This window comes from Neopelma chrysocephalum, unplaced genomic scaffold, assembly GCF_003984885.1.
Source record: "Neopelma chrysocephalum unplaced genomic scaffold, ASM398488v2 Primary Assembly neopelma1_331, whole genome shotgun sequence".
In the NCBI taxonomy this organism is placed as follows: domain Eukaryota; kingdom Metazoa; phylum Chordata; class Aves; order Passeriformes; family Pipridae; genus Neopelma; species Neopelma chrysocephalum.
This window is the reverse complement of record NW_020897994.1, coordinates 218924-239438: the sequence shown is the minus strand read 5'-3', so window position 1 is coordinate 239438 and position 20515 is coordinate 218924. Positions and strand designations below refer to the sequence as shown.

The following is a 20515-nucleotide window of genomic DNA, read 5'->3' as shown; positions in this document are numbered from 1 at the left end:
TTTTGTGTTGTGCTAAACACAACTGTTACCAAGGGGACAAAGATCATACATTTTGCTTAACACTGGATGCCCGATTGGCTCAATACAGATCTTCAACTGACAACTAGTAAGTCTCCAGATGAGAAGCAAGTAAGTGTACCACTCACATACTTTTCTTTTGATCTCTTGGGACACAGAAAAGCATATATTGTAAATATCTGAATGATTTCCTGGTACATTGTTGATTTTGCTTAGTTTATCATCTCATACACAAATTCAGTCATCTAAGAAATTACTAAATTCCTTTTTGTATCAGGATTTAATGTTAAAAGTATTTGTTTCCATATATCACAACTAACTATGGCAGCCATAAATGATGTGTCCTAATTCAACATATTGAGAGCTGCAAGCTAGCTATTCAAAATTAACTTCTGAAAGTCTCCCCTTTAACCAAGCCATAAGAAAAGGCTTAATCAATGTATCAACTATCAAATTATTTAGTTAAAGAATGGTAAATGAGAGAAAGTGATGAGAGACAGAAAAAGAAGAAAAATTTTTTTCCGTCTCAGTTGCAAAATGAATACATGTAATTCAGATAAAAATTACAGAGGCAAAACAAAAACAAAGTATAGTTGAATATGGACTCTCCACAGCATAAAAACGAAGTATGTTCTGCACTAAGAATAGGGAAATGACTACGGCATAGCTTTATCTTGGAGTTTCATTAATAGGATACATTTTGGTGATCTCATAGACAATACAATATAAAGACCACAAATCTACTTTAAGTGTACAAGAAAATGTTTAGCTGACCTAGGCATACAAAGAATTACTTTGAAAGAAGTCAGGCATTTCTATCCATGGTGTTTTTTTTTTTTTTTTTAAATATATATCTAGCAATTACCAATAATTCATTTTTACCCAAAGTTTAATTAAAATGAGTGGAATTAGTTTTACTCAACGCAACATTGTTTATCCATCCCAATCAGATCTGCTTCCACCATAGCAATTACTGGGAACTGATTCTCTAAGGAGAAGCACAAGGGTATGGAACAATACAAGATGTGTCCTATAGGTTTTCAGTACCAGAAGTATTTCAAACTAACAATCTCAAGACATACACACTGACAATCATGACAAGGCTTCTTACTTGGATTTACCAATTCCTGGGAGGTGGGAAGAACTTATATAACATACTCTATTTTAAACCCCACATTTCTCAGCTAATGTTATGGACAAACTTCAAACATTGGGCTAAAATTTACAAGGCAGTTCAGAGATGTTTGCATGCAAACTAACTACTGCTATATTAAAATTCTTCCTTCACAGTTAGGCATAGGATTAACAAGTTGCTTTGCCAGTTGCCTCCTTTGTAGAGTAAGTACTATGTTGTATGACAGCAAGCTACGATGTAACATTGACATTATGATCAACACTTCTGGCTGTACTTGAAATCTTTAAATTGCTTTCCTAAAACTAGCCTGGGACAAAAGAAAAAAAAAATCCAGTACCTTGAAAATACACATATTTTTTGAAGTTATAAAAATAATTTAATTGAATGGATATATTTTTAAATTAAACTAAAAAGATAGTGCTTTGGGTTTTGGGTTTTTTCTTCTCCCCCTGCCTTTTGTAGCCCTACCTTACTATTGCATGAGTGGCACTGTATGTACCTGCTTAATGAAATATGAAATGGAACCTAAAAATTAAAGGCCAATCTGATTTCACTCTTCAAAAGCAGTGAAATCTGAAATTAAAATAAAAAAGATGAACAAGGAAAAGCAAATAGGACAGTGAAGTCACCATTGCTTTTAAATGACAATGCAGTTAACTTCTACTAAGTTTCACACTAAAGATTTGCCTTTAAAATAAAGATATTATTCATTGAGCAGAAACCCTTTTTACAAAACTACTGAGATAAGTACAACATAAAAGTCGTTAGACTAGAGAACATCTTGAATTTCATTACACTATTTTTTAATATGGTTTTACAACAAATGGTCAGTAAGAGCTTGGGAATATACCACAAAAGTTTGCTATACTGTATTTAATTTTGATAGGAAAAGATTAAATATTTCCACTGATCCATACCAGTTGGGAAAATTCAAAGGAAAGACTCTGATAATTATGTTTTCAAAAGGCAATCCATTCTAGGGATGGACAACATTCTCACCTGCTAGTGTTCATACGTCGTTAATGATACACTAATGTACTTAACACTTAATATGGATGAACAGAATATAGACACCTTGTGCATAGGCAAGATCCGAGTGTCATGTGAAATCTGTGTTAGTATGAAGACAGAAGTTTCTTTTATTAAGATTCAGCTGGGAGAGTATTTTCTTGTCTAACAGATAAATGACATGATATCTTGTATGTTACCTGTCAAATACTTGATTTGATAGATTCTCCATTTCTCAAAGTGGTATTGGTATGGAAAAAAATATCTGAAGTTAATGTAATAATTAATGTATCTGTCCATCTAGCTTTAGTGTTTTCAGTTGTTTTCTTCTGGGAATCATATATAATTCTGCTCTGAGAGTTTTGACTGGATGGTTTGAGGATCACAGTTTGTCTTACACAGACAAGTATAATTAAAAGTGTCAGAAAAGTCAATGTCTCTGAAAAATAGAGTCCCATCATAAAAAAAACCAAACAAACAAACAACCAAACAAACAAAAAAAACCCCACAAAAAAAGTGAAATCCCAATTGATCTGAGAGTGTTCATAAAAAACAGCTTTTCAACAGTATCTTTGTCGTATTCGGATGAAATCTGAGTTCCACTTAAGCAAAAAACCAAAATTCCTGTTGATTTTTACCGATAAGATTTTTACCAATAAGATTTTTACCTTTATGTGATATTGTAAGAAATAAATAGAACAATTGCATATATTTATGTCTCTATGATTGTATACATGTGGGAAAACCCCAGTAAGGGCAGCAAAAATACATTGTCCCAGTTCTTGATTAAGTATAGAACAGGTAAGGAAATATCTTACACATCCATTTCAAAAAGCTAAATTCAGAAAGGTTACCTTTTGTGCCTTGTAATTCTATTAGTTTGCTTAGCCTAAAGAAAATAATCATAATTATAGCAAGGTTTACATAAAATTGAAATGCAGAGTTACTAAAAACACCATGCATGCCTGCTACCAGTAGCTATATAAACTCCCATGACCTGAAACTGATAAATCTTGTCACAGATTTAAGGATGAAACAGGACTTTCCAAAACACAGGCATGTTAGCCAACATCACCCTCTACGGCTTATTCACGCTGTGTTATTTCACTTACACTGTGTTATTTCACTTTCTGTCTTGTACTTTTAAAATAATATCCACTGGTACCACTGCCCAAAAAGAAGTCATTACTGGGGACTAACAGCATGGAGGGAGGGAAAGCATTAAAATATTTGATTTGAAAAATGCAGCATCTCTTATGGATTCTGATATCCCACTAAACTCTGGGAAACATAGGTGGATGCATAGCCTTCTAAGGAAAGTAGAGAATCAAGAAACTAGCCTGAAAAGCATCTTTTCTATGTTTAAATTAATTCTTATATAGGTTCTAGAGAAAAAGAAAAGAAAAAAATCCTGGAAAAAAGAAGTACAGATTCTGCATTGGAGTATTGTAGGGATATGGATTAATTTCAGACAGCATTTTAATATTTAACTATCGTTTATTTATGTATTTTGTCATAGTGGGTTTACATGAAAAATAATGGGCTACTGGCTTTGGTTAAAGAGTAACAGCCTCCTAGAAACATTGAAAAGTATTCTGTGACATTCTCCCAAATGAATAAGCACCATTGAAAAGGCATATATTTCTCTCTTAATACTACCTGAATACACACACATTTCAAGAGATATATTAACCCACAGCAATTGCAAAGCATGGATATTTTCAGTATGAAGCCAGCGGCAGGCACAGTATTGTCACTGTTTTCCATATGCATTGTTTCCACAAAGCTATGCCTGCAATCACTTAATGTTTAGTCATTTTCTCAGGTTTGGCTGGCAAACTGTAAAGACTTGCATAACTTTTTATTAGGTTGCTGCTTATTTTGCAAATACATCGTGAAAAGCATTCAAGTCTAAATTGTTCACTGCAGTGAGCTCATATTTTTGGTATACATTTTTTTCCCTCTAAATTAACTAAATGGCACACAGTACAGTTTCTGTTCTTATAACTTATGCAAAAGTGTAATTACTATAACATTATGTTCATTAATAGGTGTGACTGTACAGTTTGTGTTCTCTGCCTGTCACTTTCTTATGCTGTACAAGCCCTATGGTATTTTAGAGCCTTCCAAAACTAAGGGAAGAGCACCGAGTTTTCTTCCTATTGTTCCTTCAAATAAGAAACTGTATTTTTGATTGTGATATATTATCCTGGTAATTTTTTTGTTGTTATGAATGAAAAAAAAGGTCACAGTGGCAAGTTTTACTGTTACTCTCTTATAATTCAGCATCCTATATTTTACTATATCAAAATACCTTGCTAAAGGAAAAATAATATATATTGTATATATACTCTTATACACACAGCTATGTAAGTGTACATATATATATATAGATATGTGTTTGCATAATTGGTCCACAGATAGCCATGTTATTATGTTCCTTATTCTGCCCTCTAATCTTATCAGGTACCAGTACTAGTTGTCGAGGGGTTACTAGGATTTTCACAGGCTTGTTCAGAAAATAAATACTTGATACTTGTTGTCAACTGCTAACTGTTCTCAACCTGCATTCCACCCAAAATAGTTTGGTTTAGGGTTGGGTAGACTAGAGCATGGAAAATACTGTTTTTCCGTCAAATGAAACTATGGGAATATCATGAGAAGTTCTAGTTGTCTTTATAGTTCCTTTACCAAACAGGTTGGGGTCTGAGTTGCAGATGACTGATCACATTTCCACCAGTACGTTCAGGATCTCTTTTAGTGTCCATTCTGAGTTCAAGGCAGTGGCATGCATCTGTGTAAGGTGTCCCAAGCAGTCAGAGGAGCCTTCTTTGTGCAAGCAATCTTCTTTGTGAAGAAAGGTGGTGAAGTCTGTTGCATACTGTAGGCAGTCAGGGTTGACGAAGCAGACATAGACTCTCTCAGGGAGAGGATGGGGAACACTTGAGAGAAAGAGAGAGAGATACCAGGAAATAAGCAGGCCTAGGGGATGTCAGGACATATAAAGCCTCAAAATAAGTTTGCCTTTCCAACAAGAACTTTAGGAATTCCAAATCTTAAAATATCTTGGTTCATATCAGACTCTGAAAGAAAGTCTTGAAAATTAACATCTGTCTAGACCTTAGCACTAGTTTACTTTTTTCTTATTTTCACACAAAGTCTGAGGTATAAGAAGTAAACTCATATACTCCTGCCTATTTAGATTGATTATATTCCTGTTTTTTAGTATTATCACCAAGACAATGCTAAGAACTGCTATGTTAAAAGCTTTCTCATATCTTAATTTTGAGTGTGTCTGCCCAACATGATGAATGAATTACTTTTCCATCCTCTGTCCATAATTTCCATACTTGTGGTCACAAAGACCACAGTTGTCTCTCAAAGATTTAACTTTAATTGTGAAGGTATCTGGCCCTCAACCTTGTTAGAGTAATTGAATGAATGTGGAAAGATCAATGTTCCTCTCAAGAGGAACATTCGGGATAGGATGCAAAATGAAGCAAAACATTTCTCAAAGATAAAAAAAGTACATGTATTGTCAACTTTCATTATAGCAAAAACTCAAAAGTAGGGTGCTTCAAGGCACCATACAAGGACCAGGTGTTTCAAATATACTAACTGAAGTTAAAAAAATGAGTGAACAGCAATGTAGCAAAATTTACAGTTTACAAGACGGTTCTGCTAACCAAGTCTGAATAAGACAGGAAACTTGAGAGGTAACTGACCAAGGTAAATGAACAGGCCATCTTAAAAGATGTGAAAATAATTTATTTAAATATAAAGGCATATTGGAGAAAGAAACAAACAAACAAAACCCCCAAAAACTAAAATACTCAAACCTGCAACAGATCATTTGTTTTACCAGAAATCTCAATTATGAGCACCAACTTAGGAAAAACATCAGGGTCTCACTGAAGAGCCCTGCTCAATGAGCAGTTGCAGTCAAAAAAGCACATAAAATGTTAACATGCATAAGAAATTAGGTGGGCAATAAAAAAGAAAGAAAATATAACATCACTAAATTAATCAATAATTTTCCCTCCTTTGAAATAGTGTGAAGTACTGGTCACTCCATCACAAAAAGATTAAGAATTAAAGGTATTCAGAAAAGAGCGATTGCAATAATTAGGCATATAGAGAAGGGTTCATATGAAAAGACTAAAAAAAAAGAATGGAACTCAGTGCCACAGGATGTCACTGATGTCAAGACCTTACCAAGATTCAAAGAAGGATTTGGCACTTACAACTCTTATATTCTTGGGAATCTTACGCAGACCAACTGTTAAAAGATTTTGAAAGAGAGATTATGTGTCATGTTTTGTGATTTAAAAGACAGTACATTTAAAAAGAATTTGGAGAAAAGTTCCCTGAAAGTGGAATTTCCCATCTCTGGCTGTTTGATTATTTTGTTCTTTTCTTTGCTTGTTATGTTGGTATTTTCTCTTGAGACATCTGGGCATTCTTGGAGGGAGACTGTGTAATAATGAATCACTATTCTGTTCTAATTACTATTATCATAGCATTAAACCCAGTACCTTCTCATCTCCTATGAAATCTTAGTATTAGGACTTAAGGCTTCCCTTGTGCAGAATAATTGTCCTATGCTCTATTGTATTCCACCCCATTTCAGTTAGCCAACTGGATTTGTCACCCATTGTCAATTAGTATAACCATTGCTGTAAGCTATATAGCTTTGTGCATGTGTTTGGAGCAACTGTGAAATTTTTAGATGCAGAACCAAATACATTTTTGCTGCGACAGCTATACAATTGATTCTGTGTGGCCCAATTGTCTTCCAGCCCTATTTTAACCTCCAGCTATGCTATTGACATCTTGCTTTACATCCTGCAGCTGGAAGACATGAGCAATGTCTCCAAACAAGAGGCACTTTGCTTCTTATGCTTCCTGTTCTCCACAGTTTCCTCACCACATTTTTATCCTTTCTGCTTGCCTTGCTGCTCAGAGATATTCTTCCCCTTTTTCTTCTTAAACAATTTCTAATTCATTAGCTTCTTCTTACCTAGTTTTTCCTAAATGAAGATTTTCAGTGCAAGTAAATAATGATAGGCACAAGCATAGAAGAACTTTTCCTCAGATCAGATCTCTTAAGTGAAAACAGAATCAAAAGGAGAGTGTGAGATACTTGATAGAAGCAGGATCACAGATTTTGAACACTATTCCCAAACAATTCTTCATTCCACTGTTATTAATTTCTTTACATTCTCAAAGCTAGGGGGGACGATGACAGGGAAAAAAACTTTAAGTACCTACCTATCTAGCCAGCTCAAAACCTTCTAAATTCTGTGGGGAGTTGGGTGTAACTAGAAGGTAAATGAAGATATTGGTGGTGGGGGCACATAGAGAAGCTGTGGTTGTAGGGCCAGCTTGGGGGCTGTAACTGCCTTGAACAGAAGCTGAATTGAGACAGTGCTTAGAAACTGGACACTGCAGAGAGCCTGTGAAGGTACCTGACCCAGGGGCAACACCTGAGAGAAGACAGGCAGCCCCAATTGAGCTAAGATGTGACTAGCTACTACATAGAAACGTGGTGTGCTTTGTCTCCTTCTCTTCCCCAACAATTTCCATCACTGGAGGTTTTCAAGATGCAATGTGGCAGGTTGCTAGATAATTTTCTTTTCCACAAAAGGCTAGACCTTTGAATGTCCCTTCCAACCTGGGCTGTAGAAAAAAGTTATGTGCTACCTTTCACATATTGAACTGGTATATCCCACACAATGCTACAAAGCACCAGGTGGATTACACATTTGTGCTGTCTTTGGGACATCCACATTGCACTCACCACATGGTTTAGATATGCCTGACAGTTTACAGTTAGTCTGCAAAACTGTTTTTAGGCTGACTCCAGTCCACAGGACATGCACTGAGCACGTTCCGGCACAAATATGCTTTTGTAGTACAATGCTCAATAGCAAAAGAGGAGGAGTTGGTTAGCAACAATAAGGAATTTAATTTTTTAAAGCCCAGAAGAAATGGATCCTATATTATGTGGGATAATAAAAAGCATGAATATGAGAGGTATTTCTAATCTATGAATATTTACAAACATGAACTCAGAATAATTAGTATGTGTATTGTTCTTCACCTTTAAAATTTTTACTAAGGCTTAATTCTCATTGATTACAATCCCACCACCATGAAACAACGAATTAGCTTTAATTGGAAAGCCACCTATTGTATTTTTTCTTCTTCAGTACTACATAAATGAAAAAAGAATACCCTAACACTGCACACATACTGTACTTCCAGCCATATTTTGGCCATTTTATTTTACTAACAACCACTTAGTTTTAACTTATCTTCTTTCTTGACCATTCATATTGTGAAAAGAAATAGCAGACCATCTGATCAGGAAAAGCAGATTTACCTAAATGATCACTATTTTGCAAAAAAAAGTTTTCACCTAGATGCTCATGTTACCTTTCCAAGTCTGCCAGCCTACTTTTGAAGTCAAGTCCTCCATTCTAAATCTTGTCATCAGTTAAAAAACATGGCCTGAAGTAAAAAAACCATTTTCATATGAAAAATCTACATAATTATTGAAAACTATTCTAACTAATATCTTTTCCCTTTCTTAGCAAAGAAGAATAAAATTCATCCAACTATTAAAATAAAAGATAAAAGATAAAATACTTAATTATGGTTATGGAAAAGTAGGTTTCCCATATTAACCCATCCATGTTACACAAATGCATGCTATCTTCTGGTTTTGCATATTGAAGCTAAACAACATACTGTAATTTTTTCCCTATATCTCATATTAGGCATGTATAGACAAATAAATACACTTCTGTAACCATTAAAACAATCTTCTCATGTTAAAAGTTCAGGTCTATTTAGATTAGGTAGATATATCCATGAAATGAAGTATGGGTGGGATAGATTTTACTATTTTAGGTAAAGAAAGGGCATGCTGTTTTTTTTTGTGTCACTGTATACTTGATAATGAGCTTTGGAAGCAGTACCAGTGAGTACTGCTTCCATTATGGCAATTGTGTTCTTAAAACAGAAAAGAGAAATTGCGGCTATTTTAAAAGACAAAAATTAATGCGCAGAATGTTACAAGATGCCATTCAGCACTTCTAAAAAGGGAACCTCCCAAATCTGGAAATTTCATTTACCCAGTTACAAGTTAAGCTTCAGAACCAAAGACGAAACTAATACATGCTCTTGAAACAAGGGCCTACTGAGTTTCATGCTTTTTGATATATTACAACTCTGTAACACAGACAATCATATTCAATCCTATGCAGAATTCACTCACTTGTTCGTAGCTTTCTCTACACATTATTTGGGATTTGGCATACACTACACTTTATCCTCAATCCAAAAGGGATTTTTTTTCCCTCTTCAGTGTGGGAGATGAGCTATGCTTAATAGTTCTGAATTGGTTTTCCTAAGGCTGAAAAGCGAAAAGCTCCTTTTTTTCTCAGACATTTCAATCAGGAATGGTGTGATTGGAAGACACCAGTGGCAAAGGACAGCTTTTTTATTTTTGATGAGGACATAAGCCACATTTCCATGCAAATAGTTAAGTAATCAGAAAAGCTTAGCCATACCCAATATTGTCTAAACATAAAACTTGTACTTAACATAAGCATATGGTTTATGCATATATGCCTTTAAAAAAGAAATCCCAAAACAAACCATAGGGTCCCAGCAATAGATAATAACAAATTCTCTGCTTCTTCTGTCCTAGCATAAACTTATCTCTAGGTATTACTGCACAGAATCTGATCTGTAACTATTTCCTTTGTCCACATTAAAATTTTCCAGTATTAAAATGTAGGTAATATTAGATTTGTAATGGCTTCTACAAAACCACTCATGTCTCAAAATCAGCCTCTATTCAGGATTTCAAAGTGTCCAGTCCAAGGACCCAGATGTGCAACCTTATCCATATAATCAATACCATGATATCCACTACTTACACGAGTAAATAATTACTTGAGGAAGGTGTTTATAGAATGAGGCCTGAAATTGTGATTTTGTTCTTAGCCACTAATTTATGCACATGTACCTTTTTTTTCTTAATTCTTTTAAATTTAAATTTTTTAATCCTTTTACATTTATCCAGGAAGGTCAGTTTTGTAAGTTCTATGTTTACAAGGGACATTACAGAGTGGTCATCTTATGCTATGCAGTGGACATTTACTACACAGGATATCTCATTTGTTTGTTTTCCCTGATATTAAAATCACTAGTAAGAGGAATTATAAAAATGCAAAGCAATGGCTGGGCCAATAAGACTTTGTTGAACCACTGCTGAGATAGACCTTCTGGATCATTCTTTTCCCTAGTTTATGAAATTCATTGGATTTTCAGTTCATGATAACCAGAGCTCTCTCTTGAACTACTCTTCTTCATTTTCCTCCTAATCTCCAAAACTGGCAAAGTTCAGATTCTATGATCTTAAAGGATCTTTCACACCTAAATGATTCTATGCTTCTGCAAACTTCTGACCTGAGATGAAGGAATAGAGAGTCCTAAACATGTTTTAGTCTGATTTTTAAAACATCTAGATGAGGAGGATAGGGGATACGGGTATTCTGTCCTCCACCCAAGCCCAAAAATAACTGACTCAGAATCACATAGTCGTAAATATTCCAAGGGAATTAATTGGTTAGAATTGTAGGGGTTTTGTATGAAATTATTTAATTTGCACCTGTTATTAAGTTCTGCAATGCCCAAGTGGTAAGATTTAGTGCTAGCACAGGCTGCAATTGCATATAGCATGTCAAAAACCAAAGGATAAACTCTCTGCTGTAAATGAGACAATGCTGAAGAACTGAGAGCTGGCATTTGGCCATACTGAAGACTCATATAGGAAAAATGGGATGGAAAAATAATCAACAGTGGAAAATTTTTGAGAGAGATAACAAAAAGATGGTATGCGTCTTGTCAACCTTGTCTCGCATTCTCCTTAATTTTTATGGCTAAATTAGAAGTAGTATCTGTTACTAAACTGCTCATGCCAGCCAAATTCCAACACAGTTAACTCAAAATAGTGAAAAGCCAATAGGGACACCTTTGTTCCTAACTTTGTACATTTTTAACAAATTTTTCTAGAACAATGGTTAGGATTGTGACTCACGCGTGCTATTTCTCTACGTAATGTCTTGGGCAATTTACAGATTTAGTTTTCATGCAAGTGAGGTATTTGAAGTAATAGATTGGTCCCAATATTCTGCAAACAATCCATAGTTCTTCTAAGATACTTCTCATATGTCCTAATAGGCAGTACTTTGGTTTTGCAACAGCAACTGCCCTATATTAGACTATAATTACTGATTGCCTGAAAAAGGTATGGCTTTACAAAGGACCCAGTGAGGCACCTATTCAACTGAACTCCTTGTTCAATAGGTCTAAATACAACACTATAGCACTCTTACAAGAAAACTTTATCATGGTTCTCTCTGTGCTTTTTAGATATATTCACCAACTTCTAATTTGGAAAATTCTCTTTTTGTTGTACTGGGAATTTAATTTAGCCTACTGGCAAGAAGAAATTAACCAGAGCAATTCCAAGAATCTGAAATAGATAGAACAAATCTCTGAGTGAAAGGATAGAAAGGCTAATGAAATTCATATGTTAGAGAAGGCAGCATGCAAGAAGGCAAACACTGTTAGAAAGTCATTCTTTAGCTTGACAAATATTTATATTTTTCTCCACTTATCTGTAAGCAAGTTATTACTGATAAAGATACCCACTGATACTCATTATTATTTAAAAAATAATAATACAAGAACAATTATAAGGGGAAATTTTATGGAGTAGAATTACAATTTGGACGTTGTTTGGGAAGGTCATTACTTTCTATTTTTAAGAGCGGTTTAACTATACCCAAATATATATGACAATATATTAAACATCCCCCAAGTGACACTGTATGCACTCAAACTGTCATTCTCAAGGTACTCCGATGCCCTCAAAGAAAGTAATAGATAGCATTTTAATAAATGAGCAAGGGACAAAATCACATCTCATTTTGAGGAGACTTTCTACTACGTTACTCTCAACATAGAAGTGGCAGGCACCTTCACCTAGAGGCCATTTTCTATATACTTGCAGACCAAAAGGCTCTACTGGAAATAGCAGCAAGAGCTCTTCCCCGTTCTCATTTAACAGAAAGTTTGTACTGTGTAACCTTCCACTGAGCAGGGGATTCACGAGAGTGAATCCTCTCAGCTTGAGCATGTAAAACTTATTATTACCATAACAGAAATCTCATTTTCTAAGCATACTCTGTCTCTTGCAGAATATACAAGGTTTAAATGCAGATGCAGCCAAAATCTCATTAATGACTCAGATCAAGAGCCACCATTGATCATTAAAACGTAAATACAGTGACTTCTAAATTTTAAAATGACACAGCAGCTGTGCATTTTGGGAAATGACAGAAACTCTGACTATAATGTAACAATCCATGAATATTTTCTTCCTGCTACCTAAGTGTTGCAGAGAATTTTCTAGTTAATACGAAAAGAACGACATAGCCTTTATTTGACATTTTCAAGCTATTTGAAAAAAAAAAAAAGAGAAATATTCCAGGTTTTTCTTGATGTCTGTCATATGCTACTTTCTTGATGTGTATGTAGTTTGCTTTTCCTCTGAAAAGAGTTGCTTTAAAAGAAACTTGGAAAGCTTCTCCCTTTATTTTTAAAGCATAAGATTTTATAAATCTAATTCTAAACATTCTCTAAAGTAGCATATCTTACTGGACTACAAAGTTTGAAATATAATGGCAGTTTTACATAAATGAACCTAAACCATCACTTGCTAGTAATGGATTAGAATGTGAACTGGCCACAAGTGGGACTCACTGTCTATTCATCACTTATCATTGCAATTGACTGTATCTGGCAACTAAAGATACAGAGATAAATAAAAGAAAAATTAAAAAATAATGTAACATAAAAAAATCAGGTGGTCTTCATCTGAGGTTCCCTAACATTCATAAACAAGACACTAATATCTATTTCTCAATTTATATTTAAATCCTATCTATTCAATGGGACTTTGAGAAAGATTCCAACAGAGTACCATTAAGGAAAAAAAAAAGAAGAAGAAAAACAACCATGGAAAACAAACCAAAATTATTTTAGATCTAAATTTAACTCAGAAACCCACAATTCGTAACAGGTGTTTATGAAATTTTTCAACTTGCTGTGGCATGTAATATGTGATCTGATTGAAGCGAAATAATAACCAATCAAATAATTGTCAAGTACCTAAAATGACTGTGTATTGCAAATGAGTTCTTTGTGAAGTCAATGAGAATTACCAGGTGACATCCCAAAATGTCTGTGATAGAGAAAGTGTAACTGAAATTCTGTCTAGGGAGGCAGAATTTAGAGGAAGGCTGAGAACTGCAACTACTCCCAAAGCAAAAAATGGGAGTGTAGTGGGCTGATTCTGTCTGGATGCCAGGTACCTACCAAAGCCTCTCTGTCACTCTTCTCCTCATCTGGACAGGTGTGCTGGTTTAAAAGTTAACCAGCAAGGGAAAATGAACTCAATTCAAAAGAGAGATTTATAAGTCAGAATAACAATTTATTAAAATAATGCAATAAGTACAATTATACAGACAGACAATTGGTTTTAACCCACAAAACCCAAATGTATAACCTAGCACCCTGGGGTATGAACAAGAGTGGTGTACCTTGGCCCACCCCCGAGTCCAAAGCAAAGGGAGAGGGGATAAACCTGCTGGTGGGAGAGCTGCTGCAGTCTGGTCAGAAGTGGTGATTGTAGTTCAGTTGAGGGTGGTGGTCTCAGTCTGGTTGAACGCGGTGGTCTGCAGTCTAGTCGAAGGCAGTGATCTGCAGTATTCCTCTGGATCCCACGAGAGGTGGCAAGGTTCTAAAACTCCCAGTTATATTCTCTCCAGTTCAGGCGGGAGTGCTCAGTCCCTCCCTCAGAGTAGGGAATTCCATAAAAGGGCATGCGGATGCTCAGTCCCTCCTCCATAAAAGGGTATCAGAGCGGGGAATTCCATAAAAGGGTATCAGAGCGGGGAATTCCATAAAAGGGTATAGGAACATCTTCCCACCTTGCAGGTCTCTACTGACAACAGTTTCTGGGAAATGGCATGGACGGCTATAGAATACACAGTTTTGGGTTGCACCCATCCAGTGATGAATTGGTCCCAGCCGTTCTAACCAGGACAACAGGGGACAGAAAATACAACTAAAGGCTCATGGGTCAAGATAACGACAGGGAAAAATCACTCAGCAATTACTGTCACAGGCAAAACAGATCATAATTGGGGAAATTAAGCAAATTCATTAACAATCAATTGAGAGATAGATAACGAGAATGGAAACTAAATTTTAATAACATCTTCCCCTCACCCCTCACTCCTTCCTGGACTTAACTTTATCCCTGAATTTCTGTCTCCTCTCCCAGCAGCACAGGGGACAGGGAATGGGGGCTGCAGTCAGTTCATCACACGTTGTCTCTACCAGTGCTTCCTCCTCACACTCTTCCCCTGCACCAGCATGGTGTTCCTTCCAGAGGAGACAGTCCTCCATGAAATTCTCCTAGGGGAGAATGACCTCCATATGTCATTTCCATGGGGTGCAGTCCTTTAGGAACAGACTTTTCCAGTGTGAGTCCCCTGTGGGGTCACAAGTACTGCCAGAAAACCTGTCCAGCATGGGCTCCTGTCTCTCCGTGGGTTCACAGGTCATGCTAGGAGCCTGCTCCTGCATGGGGTCACAGCCTCCTTTGAGCATCCACCTGCTCCAGCATGGGGTACTCCAGGGGCTGCAGGTGGATCTCTGCTCCCCCATGAACCTCCATGGGCTGCAGGGTAACAGCCTGATGCACGATGGTCTGCACCATAGGCTGCAGGGGAATCTCGTCTCCAGCACTCTTACAACTCCTTCTCCACTGACCTGGGTGTTTGCAAGGCTGTTGCTTACATATTTTCACTCCTGTCTTCTCTGGCTGCAATTTACTTCTGCACAATAACTTTTTCCCCTCCTTAAATTATGTTACCACAGAAGTATTACCACCATCACTGATGCGCTTGGCCTTGATCAGCAGTGGATCCGTCTTGAAGCTGGCTGGCATTGGCTCCATTGGACACAGGGGAAGCTTCTAGCAGCTTCTCATAAAAGCCACCCCCATAGCCCCCCCACTACCAAAACCTTGCCACATCAATCCAATACAGGGAGACGTGGGTGGGGGGCGGGGTGGGATCAAACATATCCCTCTCATGTCAACCATCCACCTCAGAAAGCTCACCAATTCACCTGCCAGATGTCTTGAAATGCCATTTTAAGGAATATTCTACAGTAAACTCCCTCCAAATACTACCATTTCAGTTTCTTAGTGTTTTGGTATTACTCTGTGTTAAAGAAAGACAGAAGCAAATCAGACCTCAAGAGTTGCTCTTCATAAACTCCCTGCAACCTAAATGGCTCTATCTAGTTTAAAATGAAAAGCAACACACACGCAGCGTAACACCTTGAGGGGAGGGGAGGAGGGGCAGAAACCTTTGCAAAGAGCAAGTAAATGCAAGCTCATGAACAGTACTTATCTTGCCACTACAAATTACAAGTTCCTCCCTTTTCCATTTACCTCAGCCTGAATCACAGTCATTATTTCAATATACTTCCAAGAACAAGAAGTGGAGGTACGCTCCAGGGCTCTGTACTGGAAGACTGAGGAAAAACTGACAACAAGCTGCAGATTTATGATGCATGAATGAAGCAAATGTTTGTCACGTGGCAGAAAAAGCTGCTCATTTCTTATTGCTAAACTTGTTTAGCTGTTATTCAGTATTTATCGTTTTCCTCGCAATTCAGAAAACCAGGAACATCCTTGAATATCCTCTCATTTTCTTCTTGACTTGTAGGTCCTTACCTACCTATCAAGAAGCCACAGCCTCAGGAAGCTGTCTCTGTACTCCAAGGAATACTGACTTGACTAGCATAGTAATTCTGTTTCAGTCATTTGGCTTCTGCAGCTTAAGCATCTTCATTGTAAACAAATCGCTTAATGGCTTTGAGTGGGAAACACATACAGTGCCAACTGATCAAGAAATAGCTGAGAAGGCACGACCTGTGATCATATTTATTGCCACTGCATTTAAAACCTCTTCTGAATCATCATTTGCATTATCATCTAATTATGATCTCTTTTGTGCAGTAAGTCAATGCTTCTTGTCTGTTTGTTCTAAAACCAAAAAGAAATCAAGACTCAGGGGTCTGTTCCTCCATTCAAAAGCTTGATTGTCAATAAAGATGTGTAGGAAGAGATTCCTTACCTTCAATAACAACATAGTTGAAAAGAGCAAAGCTCCCTAAAGGAGAGGAAGACAGAGAACAGTCCATCTATCAAGAACATAGATACAGATGACAAAATCTGGTAGCACACAGTGGCACCACAGGGCCAAATCCCTTTCGGCTAAAGTGCTTTAAAGATTCCTATAAAATAAGAGATTTTTGACAGGAATTCAGGCAAACCTCTTTGTGTATGGCAAGTGCTGAATGAATATCCATGGCATTTCTAACATAATTATGTATTAAAAATTATGTAAGAAAATATCATGCCTTTGAAGCATTACAAAAGTACAACAATCTATCTAGTTTTTCATACACTGAAGCAATTAATGCCATCATGTATATTTTATCTTGAATGTTTTGCAACTAGTGGAAAACTTGCTTGCTGTTTCTGTTAGGAGAAACAAAGGAGTCATCAAAAATTTCCTTCACACTATCCTGTTTACTTATGGTAAATGTCAGAACACCTGACTTCATCTAAAAAGTGGACACAAAATACAGCTTTCATGCTCAGAAATAAAACACTATCAGCAAAAAAAACCCCAATCATAGAACACAGCAAAAGCCTGTTGGGTTTTTTTGTTTGTTGGTGGATTTTTTTGGGGCATCTTCACAGCTGAATGGCCATGACTACTGTTTCTGCTTTTAGCCACTCACCTTCACAGCTGCAGCCAATAAATCCATTGGCCTCTGAGTTTCTATTTTAGAAATAGCTTTTATTTCTTTACATGTGTAGGTACAAGTTCTGCCATGCAACCAAACACTTTGTGGCACAGTTTCTACTGTTTCCAGCAGTGACTACATAAAAGAGTGTTTAATTGCTCTTTCTGTGTAGCCTGAAGGAAGTATGGTGAGCCAGCCTTAGAGATCAAGGTTAAAGAAAATTTAACCCAGTTAACAGACTGGTCAGTCCCACCGTCAAAGGTCTTTCCCCAACTCCTCCTGCTTTTTTTTTTTTTTTTACTGCCATCTAGATTTCATCCACCACTGAAAACCAAGCCTGTTTTTTTTTTTATCTCCAGGTTTTTATTTTTTTTTTTTTTACTTTGCTTGTTTGGTTAGTTTTTATTTCCCCCAAAATGAAAAAAATCCAGTAAATCCAAGTCATTGCATATGGCCTTTAATATATCTTTTTTTGCATAGAAGTACAAATTTTTAAGACTAATTTTCCATAATATTTTGGTTATTTTTGAGAGCTAACCTATAGCATGACGGTCTCAGATGCAGGGCAAGAATACATGTCTTTAAAAATTTATCCCAGAATACTTGGTGATACATATTCCAAATTAATAATGTACTTCTGACCACTGACTGTAACTCTTGTCTATATTATGAAAGAGACCTTCTTTGAGACACTCATCAAAAATCAGCATCATTTTCATCCCGACGTCAAACTTCCCTTCAGTGTAAAGAAATTATCTATTGAAGAAGGCTACAGCAGGTAAAAATATTTTAAGTTCAAATGGTGAAAATACCAAGAATAAATAAAATTACATTTCCGTTAAATGTGTAATAACTGCTAATTTTTCAGTCTTGGAATTTGCCTGGACCATTAACAATAATTAAACAAGTTTCTCATGTTTACTCTGTTTTAATATTGGTTTAGGTGTCCAGAGGAAAATGGCAATGTGGAATATTTAAATATCAAACATTTTGATTAAACGTGAGCGTGTTAAACTAACATCAAGGAAGACTGAAAAAGAGTTCATAGAACTGACCATAAGTCTTTTGGGTTGCAATTGCCAAACACACTTTAAAATTTGACACATAGGCATTTTTTCAAAATGTAGCTTGACCCTGAGTTCACAGATGTGAATTGTAATTAAGAAGCAATATTTCCAAGTTTGTACTTTGTGCTGGACTGTGCAAAAAGCTGCATGTTTACCATCAGAAAGAATTTGCAGTATTCTGACTAAAATCAGATATGAACGTAGCAGCTCAAAGAGTCAGGACAAAAGGTAATCAGCATCAACTCACTCTACCTACTCCCTCAAACAAATGATTAATTTAAACTTTTTTTATTCTCCTAGAAATAAATCAAATTCCCCAACAGAAAATATTAAGCTGATAGGCTCTCAGTCAGGTCTGCAACTTTATAAATACCCTTAAAATCTACTAGGTGTGGTCTAAATAAGCTTCTACACATTGGAGTCATTATAACTTCTCTTAAGATTAATCATTCTCCTTTCTACATAAATATTATTCTGTATCATTTATAAGTGTTCAATTCTATTTCTCCTGAAAAATCCCATCACAGCAGTTTGAACTCTTCCAAAGAAACCTCCAGAGATTTTTCCAAACTCAAAAAAACAAACAAACAAACAAACCAACAACAAAACAAACCACCCACCAAATATGTAGAGTTAGATTTTGAATGATTTGCTCATTGCAAAACATATCCAAAGAGGTTTGAGACACACACACACAAAAAAAGAAACAAGAAACAAAACCAAGAAAAATGAAGAAAAGCACTCCCTAGAAACCAGCTATTTTCAATCCAGAAATGCTACAGGGATTACAGACAGGGATAAACATCAATTGCCTGGGTGCAAATGTAAAAGCCGACATATTTACTCATTTTATATCATAGTTGCAAATTATCGAAGTGCGATTTCCACTGTATTAAGGAGACAGCGTATTATGCTTCTAGCTTTCAGTCAGGTTTAATAAAGAGAAATCCTTCTACTGAATGAACAGTACCCCTTGGCTACTTTTAAAATAATCCATTGAGAATACTGCAATATTCCATATATTTATCAAAAGTATTGTGTTTCCTTAAGGAAATACTCCAAAGAAACATTACTCACTTTTTTCACATATATGGAATAAAAATGCAAATACTCTAAGTTTAGTGGCTGGAATTTCTGATGGAGTGCTTTGAGGTTTTTTTGCTTTCATTATTGACAACAGTAAAAAGATTGTTTAAGACTAGCTGTGTCAGAGTTTTGGATACCAAGTGTGACAGGCTCTGCAGGTGTACAGTGCTTTGCTTATTGATACAAATTGAATCTGAACATAGCAATTTATTCAGCAAATCAAACCAATCACTGCACTGCAGTTTTCTCTTTCAGCTCTCATTTCCCAACCAAGTACTCTTAACCACTTTGCTACTTTTGCTTTACAGCAAGGTTTCAACTGCTGTTCGGGATTGTTTTACGGTCAGAGTATGGCGGTTTAAAAAATTTTAAAGACTGCTATGTTGCCGTTAAGTGCTAAATCATTCACATCTATTCCATACTAGCTGTTTGTCTCCAAACATACTACCCTTGAATGTATTTCTTTTCCCCTTACCGTAGTAAAAAACTGACCACTGTTAATCCATACAAAGCATTTAAAGAGCTTTCAAGCAAGAATTTTTCTAATAAACTTTAAATATTTGTCCAAAGAACGAGATTATCTCAAATCCTTCTTTTTCATTATGATCATACTTTTAAAAAAGGTTTTTTTAATGCAATTGTTTTGTATGTTATTTCGTTAAAAGATACTTAAGCTAACCAGTCCTTCCAAATAAACAACAAAAGATTAAAGAATGAAAATTAACACCAGATTGCCCAATAGAGAAGTTAGGAAAGAGGAGGAACCAACTCAGGAGAAGAAGACTGGCAGACAGTTAATAGGGGGAAAACCAGATCAATCTTACAGTGTTGAACCAATATATAACCCTGGAGTAATAATTAGTCTTGTCAAGGCTCAAATGTGAAGATGCTCACATCGGGCATTCCAGACTTGCTGCTACCAGAGGTTGTTGCTATGGTGACCAGTGACAGTCAGCCAACAGTAAAATGAATTTAGAAAAGATAGTTAGGAAATACTGAAAGGAAGAAAGAAAAAGAAAAGAAGGAAAGAAGTTTGATGTCTGTAAGTAGATGCACAGTTCTATCACTTGCCGCTTGCTCTACTGCAGTGGAGGAAGCCATCTCCGAAATGGAGGTGAATTTCCATTTTACCTCCATAATAGTTGAAGTATATTCCTGCCTGTATGAGTTTCTAATTGAAAAAAATTACTGTCTCGTTCACACGACAGCTGGTCAGTGACTCAGCAAT

The 20515-nt window shown here is 36.1% G+C and overlaps 1 protein-coding gene across 6 annotated transcripts in view; it reads right to left on the bottom strand.

Moving 5' to 3' along the window:
• PCDH9 (protocadherin 9) overlaps positions 1-20515 on the bottom strand; it is a 698432-nt gene that overhangs the window by 507264 nt on the left and 170653 nt on the right. The window contains exon 3 of one of the 6 annotated variants that reach the window (XM_027705414.1): positions 3663-5103. The exons of the other annotated variants lie outside the window; for them this stretch is intronic. Coding sequence (XP_027561215.1) covers positions 5083-5103 — 21 coding nt within the window. The 3' untranslated portion in view covers positions 3663-5082. Of the gene's footprint in view, positions 1-3662; positions 5104-20515 lie in introns of those variants that run through there. 6 annotated transcript variants of the gene reach the window in all.